The sequence below is a fragment of the Pyrus communis genome, chromosome 7 (assembly GCF_963583255.1).
Source record: "Pyrus communis chromosome 7, drPyrComm1.1, whole genome shotgun sequence".
Classification (NCBI taxonomy): domain Eukaryota; kingdom Viridiplantae; phylum Streptophyta; class Magnoliopsida; order Rosales; family Rosaceae; genus Pyrus; species Pyrus communis.
Genome location: NC_084809.1, coordinates 26,468,767 through 26,487,972, shown reverse-complemented (window position 1 = coordinate 26,487,972; position 19,206 = coordinate 26,468,767). Strand labels below are relative to the sequence as shown.

General features: G+C 36.8%; 2 protein-coding genes across 2 annotated transcripts; both read left to right on the top strand.

Moving 5' to 3' along the window:
• Window positions 1–6,882: 6,882 nt before the first annotated feature.
• Window positions 6,883–9,119, top strand: LOC137741165 (zinc finger protein 4-like). The gene is made up of 2 exons (XM_068480974.1): window positions 6,883–7,064; window positions 7,971–9,119. Exon 2 carries the CDS (start codon window positions 8,065–8,067, stop codon window positions 8,857–8,859), a length of 795 nt encoding a protein of 264 aa, XP_068337075.1. The 5' UTR covers window positions 6,883–7,064; window positions 7,971–8,064; the 3' UTR covers window positions 8,860–9,119.
• A 4,123-nt stretch (window positions 9,120–13,242) lies between these two features.
• On the top strand, window positions 13,243–15,451 carry LOC137738909 (protein GAMETE EXPRESSED 1-like). Its single transcript, XM_068478380.1, has 6 exons — window positions 13,243–13,721; window positions 13,813–14,400; window positions 14,472–14,598; window positions 14,687–14,873; window positions 14,963–15,110; window positions 15,199–15,451. Exons 1-6 carry the CDS (start codon window positions 13,243–13,245, stop codon window positions 15,449–15,451), a joined length of 1,782 nt encoding a protein of 593 aa, XP_068334481.1.
• Window positions 15,452–19,206: the final 3,755 nt, after the last annotated feature.

The following is a 19,206-nucleotide window of genomic DNA, read 5'->3' as shown; positions in this document are numbered from 1 at the left end:
AGGTTGATGATATGCATAGAATATGTCTCTAACCAAATGTTATGCCATTCTTTATCCCATGCAATCTGAATTGCCTCGATGACAGCCACAATCTCTGCACCAACTGCACTTGGATAAGAAGACGAGGAGGCAAATGCTCCTCAAAAAAGACCACTGGAGTCACGAAAAGCACCACCACTACCCACATGACCATCCACCCAACAGGAGGCGAATGCCAAAACACAGGCACAAAACTAAGAGCATCCAAAAAGAGGGATGAAATTTTTAACATGGAGAATATGGGAATAGATACACAACCAGTGAAAGAAGAAAAACAAATAGAAGTTGATTCCCTCCAATGTCGTAAAGGATAATGTTGGGACTCGACAATACTAAAACTTTTGTTCTTAAACCTGGTCTTGTTCCTTTCGTGCCAAAGCCAACAAAAGAAACTGTAAATAACCAAGAACCAGAGTTTCCGAACAGATGTGGGGAAAGATGAGACCAAAGAACCATAAAACAATATCTTTAATGCATTGCCAAGGATCATAAGGCTTGCCAAAAAGAATGAAAATCCATTTCCATAAAGCAACTGTTTGAGGACAATGCAGAAGAAGATGATCATAAGATTCCCTAGCAATAATCTTCGATGCCCGCAATAATCTTATACGTAAATGGTTTCATTTCTAGGTGAAATGCATCGCAATAATCTTCGATGCCCGCAAGGCGGGTTTGACTCGACAACATGATTTGTGAGTGGATCTTTGCTTTTAAATGTTAAATATTTATTTAGTTTCCATTTATATATTTAATAAAGAATTTTTCTACGTTATGCCTAGATTAAATTAACGTTTATAATAATTAGCGAAATAACGGAAATTACGAAATTATGAAATAATCCTACTGGATGCCTTAATTAGATTTACGGCTATGAATAGTATTATGTTGCCTATAATTAACAAATTATTGTGGCATGACCATACTTACGTCTTCTGCTCATCGTGTGCTACAGAGGTGTTTGTACTCGCCGAGGCTAGAGCCAAGCTTCACATGTATGTTCATTTCGCACCGCATGCCCATTTTGGATCCATTGTAGGTACCTGTCCTATCCTAGATTGCTATAGGCAGTTAGGACTCGTATGTGATGCGCATAGAGCCAGTCTTCACGTGATTGTAGTACTAGAGTGTAAATCATTATTACACCTAGTCCTTTTCATGTATTGCATTTTTTAGGTATTGCTGGCTACGGTAAGTATTTTCATACTATACGTAGTATGTTAAAATTGAAAACTATACTTGTTTTACGGCGAGGGTTTATACATTTTCGAAAAGGTTTTTACAAAGCTTTATTTTTAGACCCACCAACCCTTATTTTCCCCCCTCCAAGTTTTAGTAGCAGAGCTTCTATATCGACAAGGATTCTTGGCAAATGTTGGAATTGGAGATTACCTTCGATTGTATAATTCTCATTCTACTTTTACTGTACTTTACTTTACTTATGCTCTAACATCACGTGTGAATTGGGTTCAATCCTGCTCACATGCGCACTCTTCCATTTAGGCACTTTAGGTTTAAATTTATTCACATTTTCCCCCTCACTACACTTTATGGCTTTGTCACCCTACATGTGTCGTCAGCACAACTCGATTTGAAGTCCAGGTGGACATTCTAAGTCGGGACGTGTAATATCTATTTTTTACGAGTTACAAATTTATTCCTTAAACTTCGAGATTGATTGTGCCGCCTACGATATGGGGGGTATTCGACCTAAGTGATTATATTGGAATTAATACCGGTGAATGGTTAGTAGATACATGGAGTAACATACACAAGTGAAAGGTTTGTATCCGAATTTGAAGTTTAGAAGATTAACTAAAGATAAATTCATTTCAGTAATACAACTTTACATCGGATCTTAAATTATTTGGACATATATGCAACATATTTATGTTATTAAAATTAAAGCTTTTGGGGTGGGTGGGAGCTTTGTAGATATTATTAGCAGTGTTCTAAAAAACGCTTAAGGCAGCTGTCTAGGTGTTCAGCGGTGGAAGCCCGTTGCGATTTGGGGAAAATTGTTTAAAAAATTGGTGGGGACTTGGGCGGCCGCCTAGGCACTCGCTAGGCGGTTTGAAATTCTTGCCATCACACAAGGTGCTATACAACTCTCACCACCACCGAAGGCTCTGCAAGACTGCAACTCTCTTGCCTCGAACTCTCGTAGCATCTGCAACTCCAAGTTTCCAACACCTGCATCGCATCTCGCACCTCGCATTTGGCATCTGCACCTGCATCGGAAACTATGGCTGCTTGCTAGAGTTTTCTGGAAAAGAGAGGGAGCAAGAGAGAGGAGAGAGAGTGGTTTTGGGTTTTTGCGTCATGGGCTCACGGGAATAGTGAAAATTTATGTAGGAAGAGGAATTTTTGCTTGACTTTGCCATGTGTGTGATTTTTTATGATTAAAATAAATATATTTTTAATGAGGGAAACCTGGTCCAATTGTTTTTCCAATTAAAAACAAAGTCCAACCATGATTAATATATATGGGGTAAGTAAATGTTACAAAATTAACAAAATAAAAAAGTCCTCAAATTATACACATATACTTATATTTTATAATATATATTATAAATTTATGTAAATCCGTCTAGGCCGCCTAGCCGTCTAAGCACTAGGCCCCAGCTTGCAGCCCAACTAGCACCTAGCGCCTAGCATTTTTTAGAACCTTGATTATTAGTGCATCCCTCATAGTTTAAGCTTTTGGAGCTAATGGTTTTAATAGAATCGTCGCAAGTTGTTAAGATTAAAACATATAAGATTGTTAGGGTGGTCATACTTTGTTTTCAACAAAATTTTATAAATCAAGCTAGTGATGTATGTAGTTTTCATTTGTTATCTAATATTTATTGCTTAAACATAGGCCGAGTCCATCTTCATGTTCTTTTACACTGCAAGTGGCATGCTAAAATCAATGAAAAAATTATGCTTCATTTGATAATCATTTCAATTTTCAATTTCTTGAATAGTAGCTGTTTTTAATTTTTATTTTTCATTCCTAAAACAAGCTAATTTTTTAGTACTCAAAAAAAAAAAATTAGTTTTAACTTGGTTTTTATTTATTTTTAACTAATAGCTGAAAACACTTACGAAACAGATTTGAGGACTTTATCAACATGGAAGTGAAGATGAAAATGAAAGAACTGGCTCTTTCCAATTTTAATATTATTAGGATAGTTTGTGCTATTCAAAAACTCGCTATTATCTCTCACGTACCTTTATTAATTTTTCGTCATTGATTGCTGTCAATCTATTACGGTCGAAAATTAAGAGGAGTGAACGAGTGTGTGGATAACACTACCCTATTATTATGGCTTTATGTTGAGAGTATGAATCCACATCAAGGAAAGGAGAGATCTGTATGCACTTAAAAATAGTTGCATTACTTTCCATGTTGCTATTTGATATTACGATGAAACTTCAACTTTCTTCATGTTATCAGAACATGTTGTCTCGTGTGTAAAACTCAACAATTAAACGTGTTTAACGTCACTTGAATTATGTTATCCACATGATAAGCTTAAAAATTCACAACACATAAAGATGCGTGTGTTGGGAATATAAAAAGAAAGGACTTTGCTATTTCATTGTTTTATCTCAGCCATGATTCATCATTTCATATCTTCTCTGGGGTGCAAAACAATAGAGTTCCATTACACAAACTCAAGGTCACGTGAGCATGTAATATGTCAAAAACCCATCGTTGGATTCCTCCACTTTTCATGGCTTTACAATACTTTACTTATCGGAAAATAAAATATTGAACATGCTGGTCATGTATTACCTACTACCTAGCTAGTTATAGGTATGTCGCTATCCTAGTCGAGCACTCGAGGATACAGATAACTCAAGAGTTTAGTTCTCTACACTTTTTTTGTTCTTTTGCAGTATCCATGCATAGTCCCACGTTGTCACACATGTTCTTCTTTCTTTCTTTTGAGAATTATTGTTGTTATTTCGTGAAACAAAGAAAGTGCTATTTAAATAAGAAAAACTAATAAAACGAGTTTGAAAATTTTGAGTTTTAATGATAAGAACAAAATAAAAAGTAAAGTGAATAGTATCAAGTTTGATTTTTTAGTGTAAAAATGTGATTTTTCGTTAAAGTGAACAATACCGTAATCTTTTCATTAAAACTTCTATTTAAATATCTATTATTAACTGTCACATGTCTTTTTAATGTTTTGTCGTTGATGGAAAAAATCGAAAAAAATCAATAGATAAATTTTTTTAAAAAGTGTGTGGAAAGTAAAAGTAGATATATGGATAATAGACTAATTCCTGTGAAACAAATGAAACTTTAGGGATGTGCTATCCAAACATCTCTTTTTACATCTCACATACTCTTATTAATTTATATCTGTTGATCTTCTTCAATTCGTTCGATCAGACGGTTAAAAACCAAAAAAATGTGGAAGAAATAAAAAGCATGTGTGGATATCACATCACAAACTTTAAGGCGGGGTGGTCACTGGGCAAAACCAGCTGGATGTGGACCTAGTCATGTCAAATAAAAATAAGAATAAACAAATCATAAATAACTCGCTACCTACTTTTATATAAATGGATTTATCCATGTCCATCCATTAAGGGTTTGTTTGAAAACGTTTTTAAAATGATTAAAAATGCTTTATAAAAAAATATTTTTGTGACATCCCACATTGCCCAGGGAAGTGATCCTTATATGTATATTCTCATCCCTACCTAGCACGAGGCCTTTTGGGAGCTCACTAGCTTCGGGTTCCGTAGGAACTCTGAAGTTAAGCGAGAAGAGGGCTAAAGCAATCATAGGATGGGTGACCCACTGGGAAGTTGCTCGTGGGTTCCCAAAAACAAAACCGTGAGGGAATGGTAAGCCCAAAGTGGACAATATCGTGCTACGGTGGTGGAGCGGGCCCGGGAAGTGATCCGCCTCGGGCCGGGGTGTGTCGGTTTGGTATCAGAGCCTAACCCTGGTCGCGTGTGTGCCGACGAGGACGTCGGGCCCCTAAGAGGGGTGGATTGTGACATCCCACATTGCCCAGAGGAGTGATCCTTATATGTATATTCCCATCCCTACCTAGCACGAGGCCTTTTGGGAGCTCACTGGCTTCGGGTTCCGTAGGAACTCTGAAGTTAAGCGAAAAGAGGGCTAGAGCAATCCCAGGATGGGTGACCCACTGGGAAGTTGCTCGTGAGTTCCCAAAAACAAAACTGTGAGGGAATGGTAAATCCAAAGCGGACAATATCGTGCTACGGTGGTGAAGCGGGTCCAGGAAGTGATTCGCCCCGGGCTGGGGTGTGTCAATTTTAGATTCTAAAAACATTTTTAGTATTTTCTGGAAGAAGCATCAGGAAATACTAAAAATATTTTTCCAAGGTTCACTTGTGTTTTACTAAGAATTGGTTACAAAATATTTTTATCAAAAATACTTTCAGTCATTTTTAAAGAACTTTCAAACAAGCCTGAAATAATTGATTGCAATACAACCGCTGGACAAATGGGTAACCACAACCCAGCCTCAACCTTCTTTTCTTCTATTAATGTGAAAACAATCACCAATAGAACCATTTCTCTCTAACAAAAGTAAATTTAGAATTTTCTAATACTGATTCATAATTCGTTCATAAAATATATAATTTTATCTAATGTTACCAAATATATATATATATATATATATATAATTGTATCTAAATATTTGTAATAAATAATAAAAAAGAAACTAATAATTGATCAACATCATTGTATTAACGAATGTAGCTTTCTAGTTACCCTGTAATTTGACTGAGATTTGAAACAATGGTGGAGTGTTGTATTCTAGTGAAACGATGGCTAATAGCCAAGGAGATGTTGCACATCTAACATATCATGAATAAAACAATAATAAAAGAAATTATTTGATGCATAATTGATTAATCAATATGAGGTAATGGCAATACCTAAATTGAATTCTCTTGAAATTTTAGTGTGTGAAGTTGTTGGAAATTTTTTATATTACAAATATTGACATATTTAGTTTTATGTGATCACTGCATACGTTCACGCCCTAGCAAAGAAAGAGTAGCTTTCACGTGAAAAAATACACACTTTTAATTACTTGAGTTCCGAGTTATTCAGGAAATATGGTTTGATGTTAGGCCGGACGTGCACAGTGAATGTGATGAATGAAAGGAGACCGGACCCATGCATGATGGAGTAATCTCAAATCAAACACTTGAAAAGTGGGAGTGAAAGATATAGAAACTCAGCGTGGGACTAGCTTTGTTTGCAATTGGCTTGGCTCTTGGCGATGCTTCTCTCTCTCTGTCTCTGGATGTAATTGTTGTACTACATGGTTGTAGAGGTAGTTGTCTGTGTAACAGGGGCCCAACAATCAACAAAAGCCGTTGTTCCTATTAAAATAGAATGGTTGAGAGATGAGAAGAAATTACATAAAACGAGTTTATTATTATATGAAATTTCGATTTAATACTATATAACCATATATAATTTTACTACAAAATAATAATACATTATTACATAAAAATATTATACAATGATCTCGTTCTACGTAAATTATTTTCTCGAGAAGGACTAAAGATAAATGGTACTAGTAGCAGCTACTAGCAGTAGTAGTATGTCATAATATTCTTCCCTTTTCTTTCTAAATTTTTTCCCAACAACAATTAACCTTTTTCCTCTGAGTACTCTCTCTGACTTCCCATCACTGTCCCCCAAAGCCCCACCACCACCACTCTTCTATTCCTAGCTTTTGCTTTCCCATAATTTATCATCAAATTCTCACTACTTTTCCTCTTTCTTCCACTTTCTTCCACTTTCTTTTGTATTTTTAAGTGAACTGTTTGTTTGTTCTCAGTTTCATGATCTCACCCACCACTCTTTTTTATCAAAAGATAGCAACCCACAAGCCTGTTCTTTGTCTTGAGATGTTCAACTGCAATTCTATGACAAGAAACACTCAACTGGCAGATGTCTGCTAATTCAAGCATTGCAATACTATGGAATCCAAGAGCTAGCCAATTGTACTTGGTCTTCAACCAGATAAATGGTATACTTTTCTTTGCCCTTCGTTTTCTGCATGTTCTTGTTTATATATTTGTGATTGATTGCATACAAATATCACCAGTTGATCTAGTCTTTTATGGTGTATCAATGCTGATTTGTGGTCTTGCCTGGTTTTGTGATTGTTGAATAATGTAAATAATTCCACATCGAAGAATTGACAAAAATTTCAAAATTGCCGGCACAATATGCACGTGGTAATAATGTGCTAGTTGGAGACATTATCGATGTGATTAGTATTGTACCATAATGGTATGTCTCTCTGAAATCTTGATAACAATGATATCCTGGGCTACTTTGGATTTTTTATTGGATTCAGGATTACATCTATATTGGTAACTTTTAGTCTTCTGATAAATTTTCCTGCATCTCCTTGATTTCCAAGGTTTTTTTTTTTTTTTTTTTTTTTAAATAGCATCAGAATTTTGGTTGGTCTAAAGAACATGATTTCTATACATATTTTATTTCATTTTTCTATTCAAGATTAAAATTGTACAGGAAATATGCAAGGATTAAACAGAGGATTTGTGCTTTTGACATGAAATTCCTAGGTTGCATTATAACATGATTTCAGATAACAAGGGACGTTGCTTAAACGCAGTTAAATGACCATGTTTTGTTCTTCTAGCATTATATGACTTAGTTCGTTAAGAAATCAACTATGTTTCCCCTCTCTGCTCCGGAGATTCGATGCTCACCTTTCAAACTATGTTTCCTTAAAATTCATACCAAGTGAAACTGCAATCGATCAAAACAAAAAAAAACAGTAGTTCTGATGGATAAATAATTAATAAATTTACACTGCTATATTCACGATCTTGCATTCCATTCAGGTAAAGGAGAGTGAGCATTACCTCTAACATTTGAGCATTCTTTGTTTCCGAAAATGCAGGATGTATAAGATCAGCTAGTCCTTACTGGACCAGCTCAATCCGGTTATTTCAAGTCTGATATGTAAACTATCCCCCCCTCAACGACAGCAAATCATGAACACATATATTGACCTTGAAGTGGAAGCCTCATCGGCAAATGACTCTGATATTAGTAGCCAAGTTGCTTCTAACATCTCCATCCAAGATACATCTGCTAATACCTCCAAAGACAGCGTGGCTAACTCTTTCCATTTTTCAAATCTCAATGCAGCTCATCAAGGATTGGGTCCTGCAGTTTCCCTTGATTTGACACTTAGCTTCAATAAAGAGGACTTAGGGGGAAGGGATTCGACAGGACTCTCATTGTCGAGCACGAATGAGAGCAGCAATGAACCTGCATCTCAGAACATAACATCACCCGGTCCAAGACTTTTTTCTTGCAATTACTGTCAATGCAAATTCTTGAGCTCACAGGCGCTTGGTGGACACCAAAATGCACACAAGAAAGAAAGGACGCTGGCAAAACGCGCTATGAGAATGAGTATTTTCTCCGAGAGCTATGCAAGTCCGGCATCTTTGCCTCTTCACGGATCTTCATTCAGATCACTAGGTATCAGAGCACACTCATCAGTGCATCAAGGGTTTGCACCGCCAGTGAGGCCTGCCGAGATTGGGAGCGGTGCACGATCTGAACACGGGTACATGGGGGTACCAATTTTCTTCGTGGATGATGGGGCGGAGCTGTTATGGCCTGGTAGTTTCCGCCAGGCTAGCGCTGCGGAGACAAGTAACTCTACTCACCCAAGTTTTGTACTGACTCATGAAAGTTCAAATTTGAATTTTGCAGAGGTGACACCGCCCGTGGACGTCATAGACAACTCTGCACCAGATCTCACACTGAAGCTATGAAAGGGTTGGTTCCCGAAGGACATGGAAAAGCATCGGCATTTATGTTTGTTGCTCTTAGTTTGTATGGTGAGATACACGTGAGCCATATGACTGCCATTTTCACTTTCTTCTTACTGGTGCTTTTTACCTTTTCAAATTGTATAAGAGCTGTATGGCTATGAGGCTATTTCAGAGCTCCTTCGCTTTGATTTGATATAAATTGTTCTAGTTTGCTATGGTACTAGTACACTAACGCTGAAGCTCTAACGAATAAATTAATACATTACTAGCCACTCGTTTGAATGCTCCATACAATCTAATCTCCTATTTTGAAGTTAATACAACGCTAACCATTTGTTTGAACGATCTATTTAATCTAATTTCCTAATTTGAACTGTTCATTTTCTAAGTCCTCAATGAAAGATCATATATCAATATTTAAATTCATCTATAACAAGCATAACTATAATTTTCATTATAAGAGCATTTTACTTCACTTATGGAGACAATTTGATTTTAAATGTTCACTACTTCAGCTATAAGTCATTGAACAAATAGTTTAACATATACGCTCTGCTCATAATGAGGCCCGACTTTGAATAGTATGGGTTGTAAATACGCACTAGGCATCCAACTAAATATGTAAGTCGAGTTTGTCATTGGCACTACAATGGATCTAGTGGTATTTATCTTTATATAAGTGAGAGGTCTCAGGTTTGGCATGATACTAAATTATAATTAACATATTATATGGTTTAACCCAAATTGCTCTCCTATATCGTTATATCAAAATATAAAATAGCATAAAATAAGTAACATGGTAATCCGAAAAATTCAAGATTTACATAGTAATTAATCCAATTGCCACACCATCAAGTCTAAAAGACGCTAGACGGGTAGGGGCCTAGCGCCTAGGGACTAGGCGAGCCCTACACGGGATCTGATAGGTGCATTATTTATCACATTTTCATTTTAATTATCCCTAAGTTTTGTTAAAGAATTGGTCTTAAAAGAGCCTTATTACTTTCATTTTCTCTGTTTTAGTCAATTTGCGCATGCAGGACGTTTTTTATGCTAATTCGACTTTTCGGAGGAGTTTTGATGCCAGGTCAATTGGAGAAGGAAACTAAGAGGTGGAAGATCATTGTATCCAAATTTCATAATTTTTCGTGGAGCCAAACGTTCCAGTTTTCAAAGTTAATCCTGCAGAAGTAACTTTCTCGTCAGAATTGCACAGCTGTAGGATAATAAAGATTTGGAGGCTTTCCCGATTTTTCCTATTGGCGTGCGATATATTCTTGGAAAGTTAAGAGATAAATCCACATTTCCTATATTTTTACAGAATTTTCCAAAAAAGAAATCAACCTCAAATTTGGCATGCAAGTCAGATGCTGTGTTTCCCAAGTCAAGAAGGATTCTTTCCTAGTTTCTCTCATTGATTATTTAGGAATTTGTTCTCTTTTAAGAGAGTTTTTTTTTTTTTTTTTTTTTTTTTTTTTTTTTTTTTTTTTTTTTTTTTTCAGACTTTATAGGATTTTATTAGAATAAATAGAGTGACTTATGCCATCTTAGGGCAAGAACGGAATACAGAGGATTCTTCGAAGTGAAGGAGAAAAGCTTAGCGTGTTTTACCATTCTTTTCCGGGTTTAATCTTTTTCCATGATTTCTTTTGTGATTTTTATTATGACTGTGTAACTAAATTACTTTTCTAAGGTTTATGATGAAGCCATGACATGATTATTCCCGAAGTATCTTGTTGATTATTATCTGATTATATGCCATGTTTAGTTCTTAATCTTTGTGCTTAATCTATTCTAGTTTCAAACGTTCTTGTGACTGACCATCATTGTGAACTTGTTTCTAGATAATTAGATAAATCTAAGAGGATGACCAATCAATTAGGTTTATTGGAACTAAGATTAAGAAGAGTAGATATGTAACATCCCACATCGCCCAGGGGAGTGATCCTTAAATGTATATTCCCATCCCTACCTAGCACGAGGCCTTTTGGGAGCTCACTGGCTTCGGGTTCCGTAGGAACTCCGAAGTTAAGCGAGTAGCGCGCGAGAGCATTCCCAGGATGGGTGACCCATCGGGAAGTTCTTGTGTGAGTTCCCAGAAACAAAACCGTGAGGGCGTGGTCGGGGCCCAAAGCGGACAATATCGTGCTACGGTGGTGGAGCGGGCCCGGGAAGTGATCTGCCCCGGGCTGGGATGTGACAAGATAAAACTAGTGAGGATGACCAATATCAAACTAGTCCTACTTGGTTGACATAATTCTTCAGTGCTTAATGGGTTTGTATGTGTTTAACTGTATGCCTAACCAATATGATATAGTTATCACGTATAGACACATGAGTTGATGCCTAACTACGGATTAATTCATATTTTAGAAAGAACAACCTTAAATATTGGCATGGTTATTGGAGAGTAATCGGCTTGAAGAAAAGGAAATAGGATTGTTATTGGTGGATTCATGACCTTAGGCTTTCATCACATTAATTTCTTTTAAACTTTCATTCGTTGTGCGTTTTCATTGTTCATATTTTTGGTTTAATTTTAAGTTGGAGTTTTAATTATTTTTCATAATCAATTCACCAATCATTCGTTTCCTAGTTAAGTTTCACGAAATCAACTGGCTGAATTGGTATTAAACGCAATCTTTGTGGGATTGACCTCGTAATTGCATATATTTCTACAATTGATTTGTGCGCTAATTTGGTTTAAATTAATCTATTATTTAGGTTAGTTTAAATATACACAAGGATCCCAAGCGGTTTTTACTTTAATTAAATTTATTATAGAAATGAGTGTTATTTATACTTAAAAAAATTGTATTAGAAAACTTAAATTGAAAAATAGAATGATACATATCAAGTTCCAGAAGATATGGGAACAAGTATATAATGAATGTTCGTCCATCTCCGACAAGTTTCTTACAATTTATTAAAAACATAAGATGCAAAATTGATGTTATCGTTTTCTATCCAATTATCTTCGGGCCAAGCAGGCTCCTAGAAGGCCTAAGCACCTTTACATTTTTTTTTTGAACAAATGATATTATCTATACTAAGGGAGTGGAGGAATAGGTTAAGCCTCACAATGGGCTAACAATAATGTGGTTCAAATTCGCCTTTGGTGAGAATCAAACCTAAGACCTCTTACTTACAAACGAAGAGGAACACAACTAGACTGTAGTACTAAATGACTCCTTTTATATTTTTTAAACATCTAAAAATTAATCATGGCAACGACCAACCTAGCACCTAAGTGCGACCCTTTAGAACATTGAAAAATGCCAATAACTACTCCAATGTGGGAATTGTTTTGATTTTAATATCTTAATTTATATTTTGCTCCTTCTTAGTTAAGTTATCTTCTCTAACTGTTATAAGAAGGAGGATCACTTTTTTATATTAAGATAGTTTCATCAAATTGGTCTTTTTCTTTTATATGTAGAGATTAATAATAGAAAAATAAATAACAAAATAATGAAGTAAAAAATAAATAATAAATAAAAGTGGGCCAGCAATTATAATTTAGAAGTGTGGCTGATTGGCCCAATTAAGGATTTAGCAAACCCGAAGTGGCCTGTTTAAATGCTTCCGCGGGAGAGGAGAAGACGAATATGAACCATTACGCGCCTTATTAAACAAAACGCACCGGTTAGCTCCTTCCTTTTATATCAAAGGTTACGTCTGTGATTTTTTTTTTTTTTTTTTTTCCTATAAATTATTAGATTGCGATTTGTGGAGACAGACACAGAGACCCTATTGGAATTTGGAAACAAGAAATCTCCAACCCACCCAGGCAGTCAGGTCACCCCCCCTCTCCTTTCCCTTTGTACTTTTTCATATTTTTAACTTCTTTTGTTCGCATAATCTTTTATCTTTAAATCCTTAAACTTGATTAGATTGTACGATTTGGTTAATCAAATTCAGTAACTATTTTTGTTTACAAAAATTCACTGTTTAAAGAAAAATACTGATCTTACTAAACAGTTTAAGATGAATACGACAAAAGATTACAAAATAAATTACGAAATTTTTTTATATACAACCGAAGATATATTTTCATGAATTTACATCACCTATCACGCATTCATGTGACTTGTGATGAACCATGTAGACTCGTCTCAAAGAAATTAGATGTCGTTTTTGGATTCATTTTCTACTTTGTCATTTTCATATTCTGTTTTTTTGTTTGGCACAGATGGCTAAAGTCCTGCATATAAATTAAACAAATAAAAAAGTCGCAATCTTTTCAATTGCGTTTCTTGAACTCCAAGCTTCAATTCTTATGGATGGATAATATTATATATATTATATTGCAATAGATAAACTCGTAAAATTGTGCAGTGCAGGTTTCACAAAATTGCTCGAAAATTCAAATACCTACCTCAGATGGGGAATCTTAGTAATCTTCTACTTCTGCTGATTTTGATATCGACTCCGTTGGACTGTCACTCATGGGGTTGGTTCTCCTCGTCCGACGAGACCTACTCGAGCGAAAACCCTTCTGGTACGAAGGACGCTTCCGGTGGTTCAGTTGGTAAATTCTCCATGGATGGTCTTGATGACCAGAAGGGAATCCGGCTTGTCGAAAATGCTAAGAAGAAACTGGTAGGTTCAGACTCTTGTTGGCAAAATGCTTACCGACATCTCTTTGCTGGGTGCTCGGAGATTTTCGCTGTTGAAGACAAGCGGTCAAGATTTGCTTGGCATCTCAGTGATTGCTTTCAGAAGGATTCCGGCAGGCCTCCTTTTCCTTCGTGTGACTCGAAATCTGCCATGCAAAAATGCCTCAAGAGTTTGAATGACAATGAGCACAAGGTCTATTTGGAATTCTACCTTGAAACCAACTCCATCTGCCATCAGTTACAGTTAAGTATTATAATTTTTGTGCAAAGTGAATGAAATGTTTATGTTCGTCTTAGAAAAACTAAAATGAATTTTGTTTCATGTCGTTGCCAGGGCTCGAGTATTTAAGCATGAAACAGAGAGATTAGTGAATGAACTTAAGAACTCAGCACAATATGCAGAGAGCAAGTTGGAAACAATTGAAGAGAAAGCAGAATACCTGCTGCAGGGCTCAAATCAAATATACGACTCTTTGAATTCAATTGATCTTCGGACGCAGCAAGTGGCGGAAACTGCAAAAAATGTAGGAGATCATGTAGGCATAGTGTTGAAGCATTCGGCAGCAGTTTACGAGCAATCCAAGAAAATCGAAGCTTCTCAGTCAGAGCTACAAGAAGGTCAAGTAGAAATGAAGAGAAATTTAAACGAAGGGATGGCAGTGCTGCAAGATTCATACAGCCAATTGGGTATAGAAATCGATAACTTGAGAGATGAAGCTCTAGAAATCGAAAAGGAGATCATTAAAGTTGGAGGTGAAATGTCATCTCGGATGGAAAATCTGCAATCCAAAGCTGACGATATCGGGAATATGGCTGGGCTCTCTTTGGATAAGCAGCATCAGCTTCTAGATGGACAGACAACCGCTCTCAAGGATCTTCAGTTTTTAACCAAATTTCAATCTGAAGCGTTAGAAGAGAGCAGGTAAAACAATGAAAATTTTGTCCAAGTCCAGAGAACCTGTATAATTTCTCTAATACATTAACAAACTGCAGGAGTACACTTCAACGATTAGCGGAATATGGCCATAGACAACAAGAAGAGCTTCTTCAGAAGCAACAACAACTTCAGCGGGTTCACGATCATTTGATGGAAAATTCTAAGTCTATCTTGGCAGCTCAGGTTTGTTTAGCTTTTAGTTTCTTTTTAATGAGGTTTCTTCGACTGGTTTTTGTAATTGTCTCATTGATTCTCGGTTTTATGCAAACAGGAATCTTTCGAATCAAAGCAAGCCAGCATGTTCGTTGCATTAGATAAACTCTTTGCTTTGCACAATGCTATGTTGCTTGAGTCGCGCATAATCAAAGCCTTCTTTATTTACTCTATATCAATCTTTGTTATCTACATGTTCACAAGCACAAAGCAAACATACACAGTGAGACCATGGCTATATATTGGTACGTAATCTATATCATTACAAAAAAAGGAAAAATGCTCAGAGTTTGCAGTGTTCACTAAACTTATATTCTACTGTTGTATATTACAGGGCTGTGTACTACATTCTTGATAGAAGTAGCGATAATTCGCTTCACAGTGAGTGACATTGAACACCAAACATGGAAAATAAACCTTTTCCGGTCAATCTTTGCAGTCATTGCTTTAGTTCAGCTAATATATGCAATTTTCACATACAGGTATGACAAATGCAGAAACTTCGAAATTCTAGCTGAAAGATGAATATTTGATTTCTATATCTAAAAGCATGCCTTTTAAACGATGCAGGGACTATGAAGTGTTGAACCATCAGTTGTTACATACATTGATTGAGAAGGTTAATGGCATGCAACGGAACCAGAAGTTGTCATGGGAAGCAGATAGTGATTTAAACTGGTCCTCGTGGATTGACACCAACTTACCTGAAGATGTAGACAGTTCTGAAGACCCTGACTACTTAGTTCCTGAAGAAGTTGGGGGAAATTTTATCACAGCTTCAACTCTAAAAGAGTATGATCTCCGCCAACGTCTTCTTCATTGAGAACTCTTTGTAGGTTTGAACTCATAATTCTTACGTATTTTCTGGGGTTCCATCTATTAGTATTTAAACAGAAATTCAAATGAAGATTACTTGTAAAAAGAACCTCGAAAAAAGCTAGAAAAAATTGTATTGTTACCAGTAGTCCTTAATTACAAGAACATGATCCTCCTTTAAAATGGGGGAAGCGATTTGCGTCTCTCAAAACAATCTCTCTCCCTGTAATCAATGAAACTATTTTCATCCAGGAGTGGCAATCTGCACAAATGCGTAAGTTCTTTAGAATCCTAATTGGTATTAAGGCAGGCTGCAGCAGTGTGGACAAGTGCGAACTTAAGTGCGACTCTTTCACTGTATCCACAAACCCACATTGCTTTCGTTTCTTCATTTACATCATGTAGCACAGCACTGGTCTCAGGGATGTAACCAACCTCTTCCATAGCATCCATCAAATCTTTCCAAATGTTTTTAAACTCAGCTGAATCACGAAATTCAAAACCGCCACCTGCTACAAATGTGTGAACTTTGTTCTTTATTTGTATCCAACTGCATCCAGCCTCTCTTTTAATTCCCCTAGCCTTCATTAGTTCCCTGACCCTTTTCACACCCTCCCACATCCCTGCATTTGCATAAATGTTTGAGAGCATCACATAGTTCCCAGGATTGTTTCGTTCAAGCTCAAACAACTTCATTGCAGCACGCTCCGCAAGAAAAACATTGCCTTGGAGCCGGCATGCTTTCCACTTCATCTAAGGCCTCATTAATTCTACCGGCTCTACCCAAGACATCCACCAAGCAAGCATAATGCTCAACTGTTGGTGACACACCATAACCCACCTTCATTTTATCAAATTAGCTTCGTCCTTCTTCAGTAAGCCCTGCATGGCTACAGCCAGACAACAAAATTATAATCCAAAACAAAGAGGATAATTATTAAGTTATCAATCGATTATTAATCCCAAACAAAGAGAGAGAATTATTAAGTTATCAATCAATGATATGTACCAAAAATTAAAATCAAACGTAACAAAAATTAAAATTAAACGTACCAATCACTAAAATTAAACGTACCAATCAACGACATATACAAAACTAAACGTACAAAAATAAACATACCAACCGATAATATGAACAAAATAAACGTATGAAAACCAATAATAAACGTACTAATAATGTATACATAATAATTCTCTCAACAAAATGTGTACATAATAATTTAAAAAAAAATACAAAGATCCAACATCCATCATTTTGGTTATCTTGAAGATAAAATAATATTTTAATTTTGGGAGACAAAAATATTTTGTACAAAAAAAAAATAAAAAAGAGATAATTAGATAAATATTTTGAATGAAAAACCATGATTATATCTTAAAAAAGAGTCCACAACTTCTAAAATACTTTAAAATATTGGCAAAAAATTACAACAATAATTTTGAAAATTTCAATAATGATTTTTAATTTGATAGATAGACTGATGTGGCCTAATCTACCTAAGGGCCTTAAGCAAAATCTGAAAGGCACGATGTTAGATAAAAAAAAAAACCTTAAATTTTAGGCGTTTAAATCTAATTAAGCCTTCTTAATAAGTTATAGTTATTGGTATGATTATAGGGATGAAATTTATCATTTTTTCATATTGATTTGATCATGTATTGGTTAATTCATATATATTTTTAGCTTAAATAATTGATATATATATGACTTTGTGTTTAGATTAATTTGACACACCTCGACCGAGATCAGGGCGTGCTGGCCATCACACGAAGGTGACGTAACCATGTGCACGTACGGAAGCTAATAGAGTAGTAATATAAAAGTACGAATAATTAAAAACTAGCATACAAAGTACTAAAACAAGTGCTAGCGTAAGTGAGATACAAATTCAGAGCAAGACTACAGCAGTCCAAAAGAAAAGTTGCGATAAAAGTACACCCGAAGGTGACCCTACGCTGGTGAGTATCTGTCAGAAAAGCCGGAAGAACCCTCTGGGAGACCACCGAAACTGCTAAGCAACTAGAACCTGGAGGGGCGCAAAACAAAAGCGTGAGTGGGCAAAAACAAAGCTCTTTGAAAACCATTTAGCAAAATACCTTCTAACCCCTCGCCATAAAACCTGTATACTTCCCAGAAAATAAACATATATACGTATGTATAGATATGCCCAACATGCTCAAGGGTATGCCAATTATGCTCAAGATATGCCATGTCAAAACCTCATAATGAAATGCAAGTGCTCAGGTATATCTCAAAACGATAACATATAATCTGGCAGCCGGAGTCACCTAACGTGACCTGTACGGCTGCATATAGAGCTCAAATCTCAAACTCAATAACTGACCCTGCCAACGAGTCAGAACCACCTAAAGTGGTCTGTACGACAGGCCTGGGTGTAATATATATATACGCTCTAGTGCTACGATCACGTGAAGGCTGTGCGAATAATCGCGGGTCACCTACGAGTCGGAACCACCTAAAGTGGTCTGTACGACAGGACTGTGCACCTAACTTGGATCCAAGCTGAGCGTGTGGTGCGAGAGGTGAACATCACGTGAAGGACTGTGCCCTACTCTGGGCGGGAGCACTAACACCGGGGGTGCAGGTTATGAGCTCTTTAAGCATCTCAAACTACTGCTGAATGTAAACGTGTATACCACTTACCTGGCACTTACCTGTGCGTCCACAGCACCAAATATGCATATGTATATGTATGCCACTACTAATGCGTGCAATGATGCATAACGATAATAATAACATGCATGGCATAAGGCAAATAACCCCCTTTTTACTCAATTTCTGGGAAAATAAATGTATATAGGTATATACGGAAAACAAAAGCCCACTCACTGGTAAGTGGAAGGGTCGTAGCCCCCCTGCCTCGAGTGCGAACGCTCGTCCTCGGGGTACGTGTCACCTATATGCGAAATAACTATAAAAACGTTAACTTTAAAGCACATAACCAACTTCTCGTAATAACTTCTCATACATTGCTCAAAATGGACAAATGAATATACCAACGTGCTCTACACAACCTTAGGATCACAACCATATTTTTAGAAAAATTTTCCTCCGCCGTACGCGCCCCCACGCGCCGGCCAAGGCACGGCCACACGCAGGCACGTGCGGCGCACACTGACGGCGTCAACTGACGCCGTGAGGAATATTCCGTTATTTCTAACGGATTCCGTCAACGGCGTCAGGAATATTCCGTCAGATTTGACGGAATATTCCGTCACCTTCTCCGTTCAATCTCCGGTGCCGTCGCCGGCACCGGAAAACTGGGAAACCTGCAACTCGAGTTTTCTCGCTCGATTCTCAACCATTTTTCACGATTTTAACACCAAAATGAAGCCCTAAACTAGTAGAACACGTCCCAACAAGTTTTAAGGGCTAAAAACCACTAGATCGTACCTGTCTCAAAACTAAAAAACCGGCCAACTTCGAAACCCACGATCCCGACGCCCAATTTCGTCCAACGAGCTACTCCGATGCTCCTTAGGACCTCACTAAGACATCTATGAGCTTCAAAAATCCAAAAACAAGCTAGATTAAGGTTTGCATGAACATTACACAAATCGGAGTTTGTGAAATCGACGTGAAAACGTCGGAGTTCTCACCTGAAAATGGTATGGCTGTGTTCCCCTCGACCTCACGAGCTCAACTGTGTCCTTGGTTTCCTCGATCTGTGAACGTTCGAGTGAGTGTGTGTGTGTTTGTTCGTACGTATTAAGGTGAACGGGAAGGGAGAGGGAGATGAG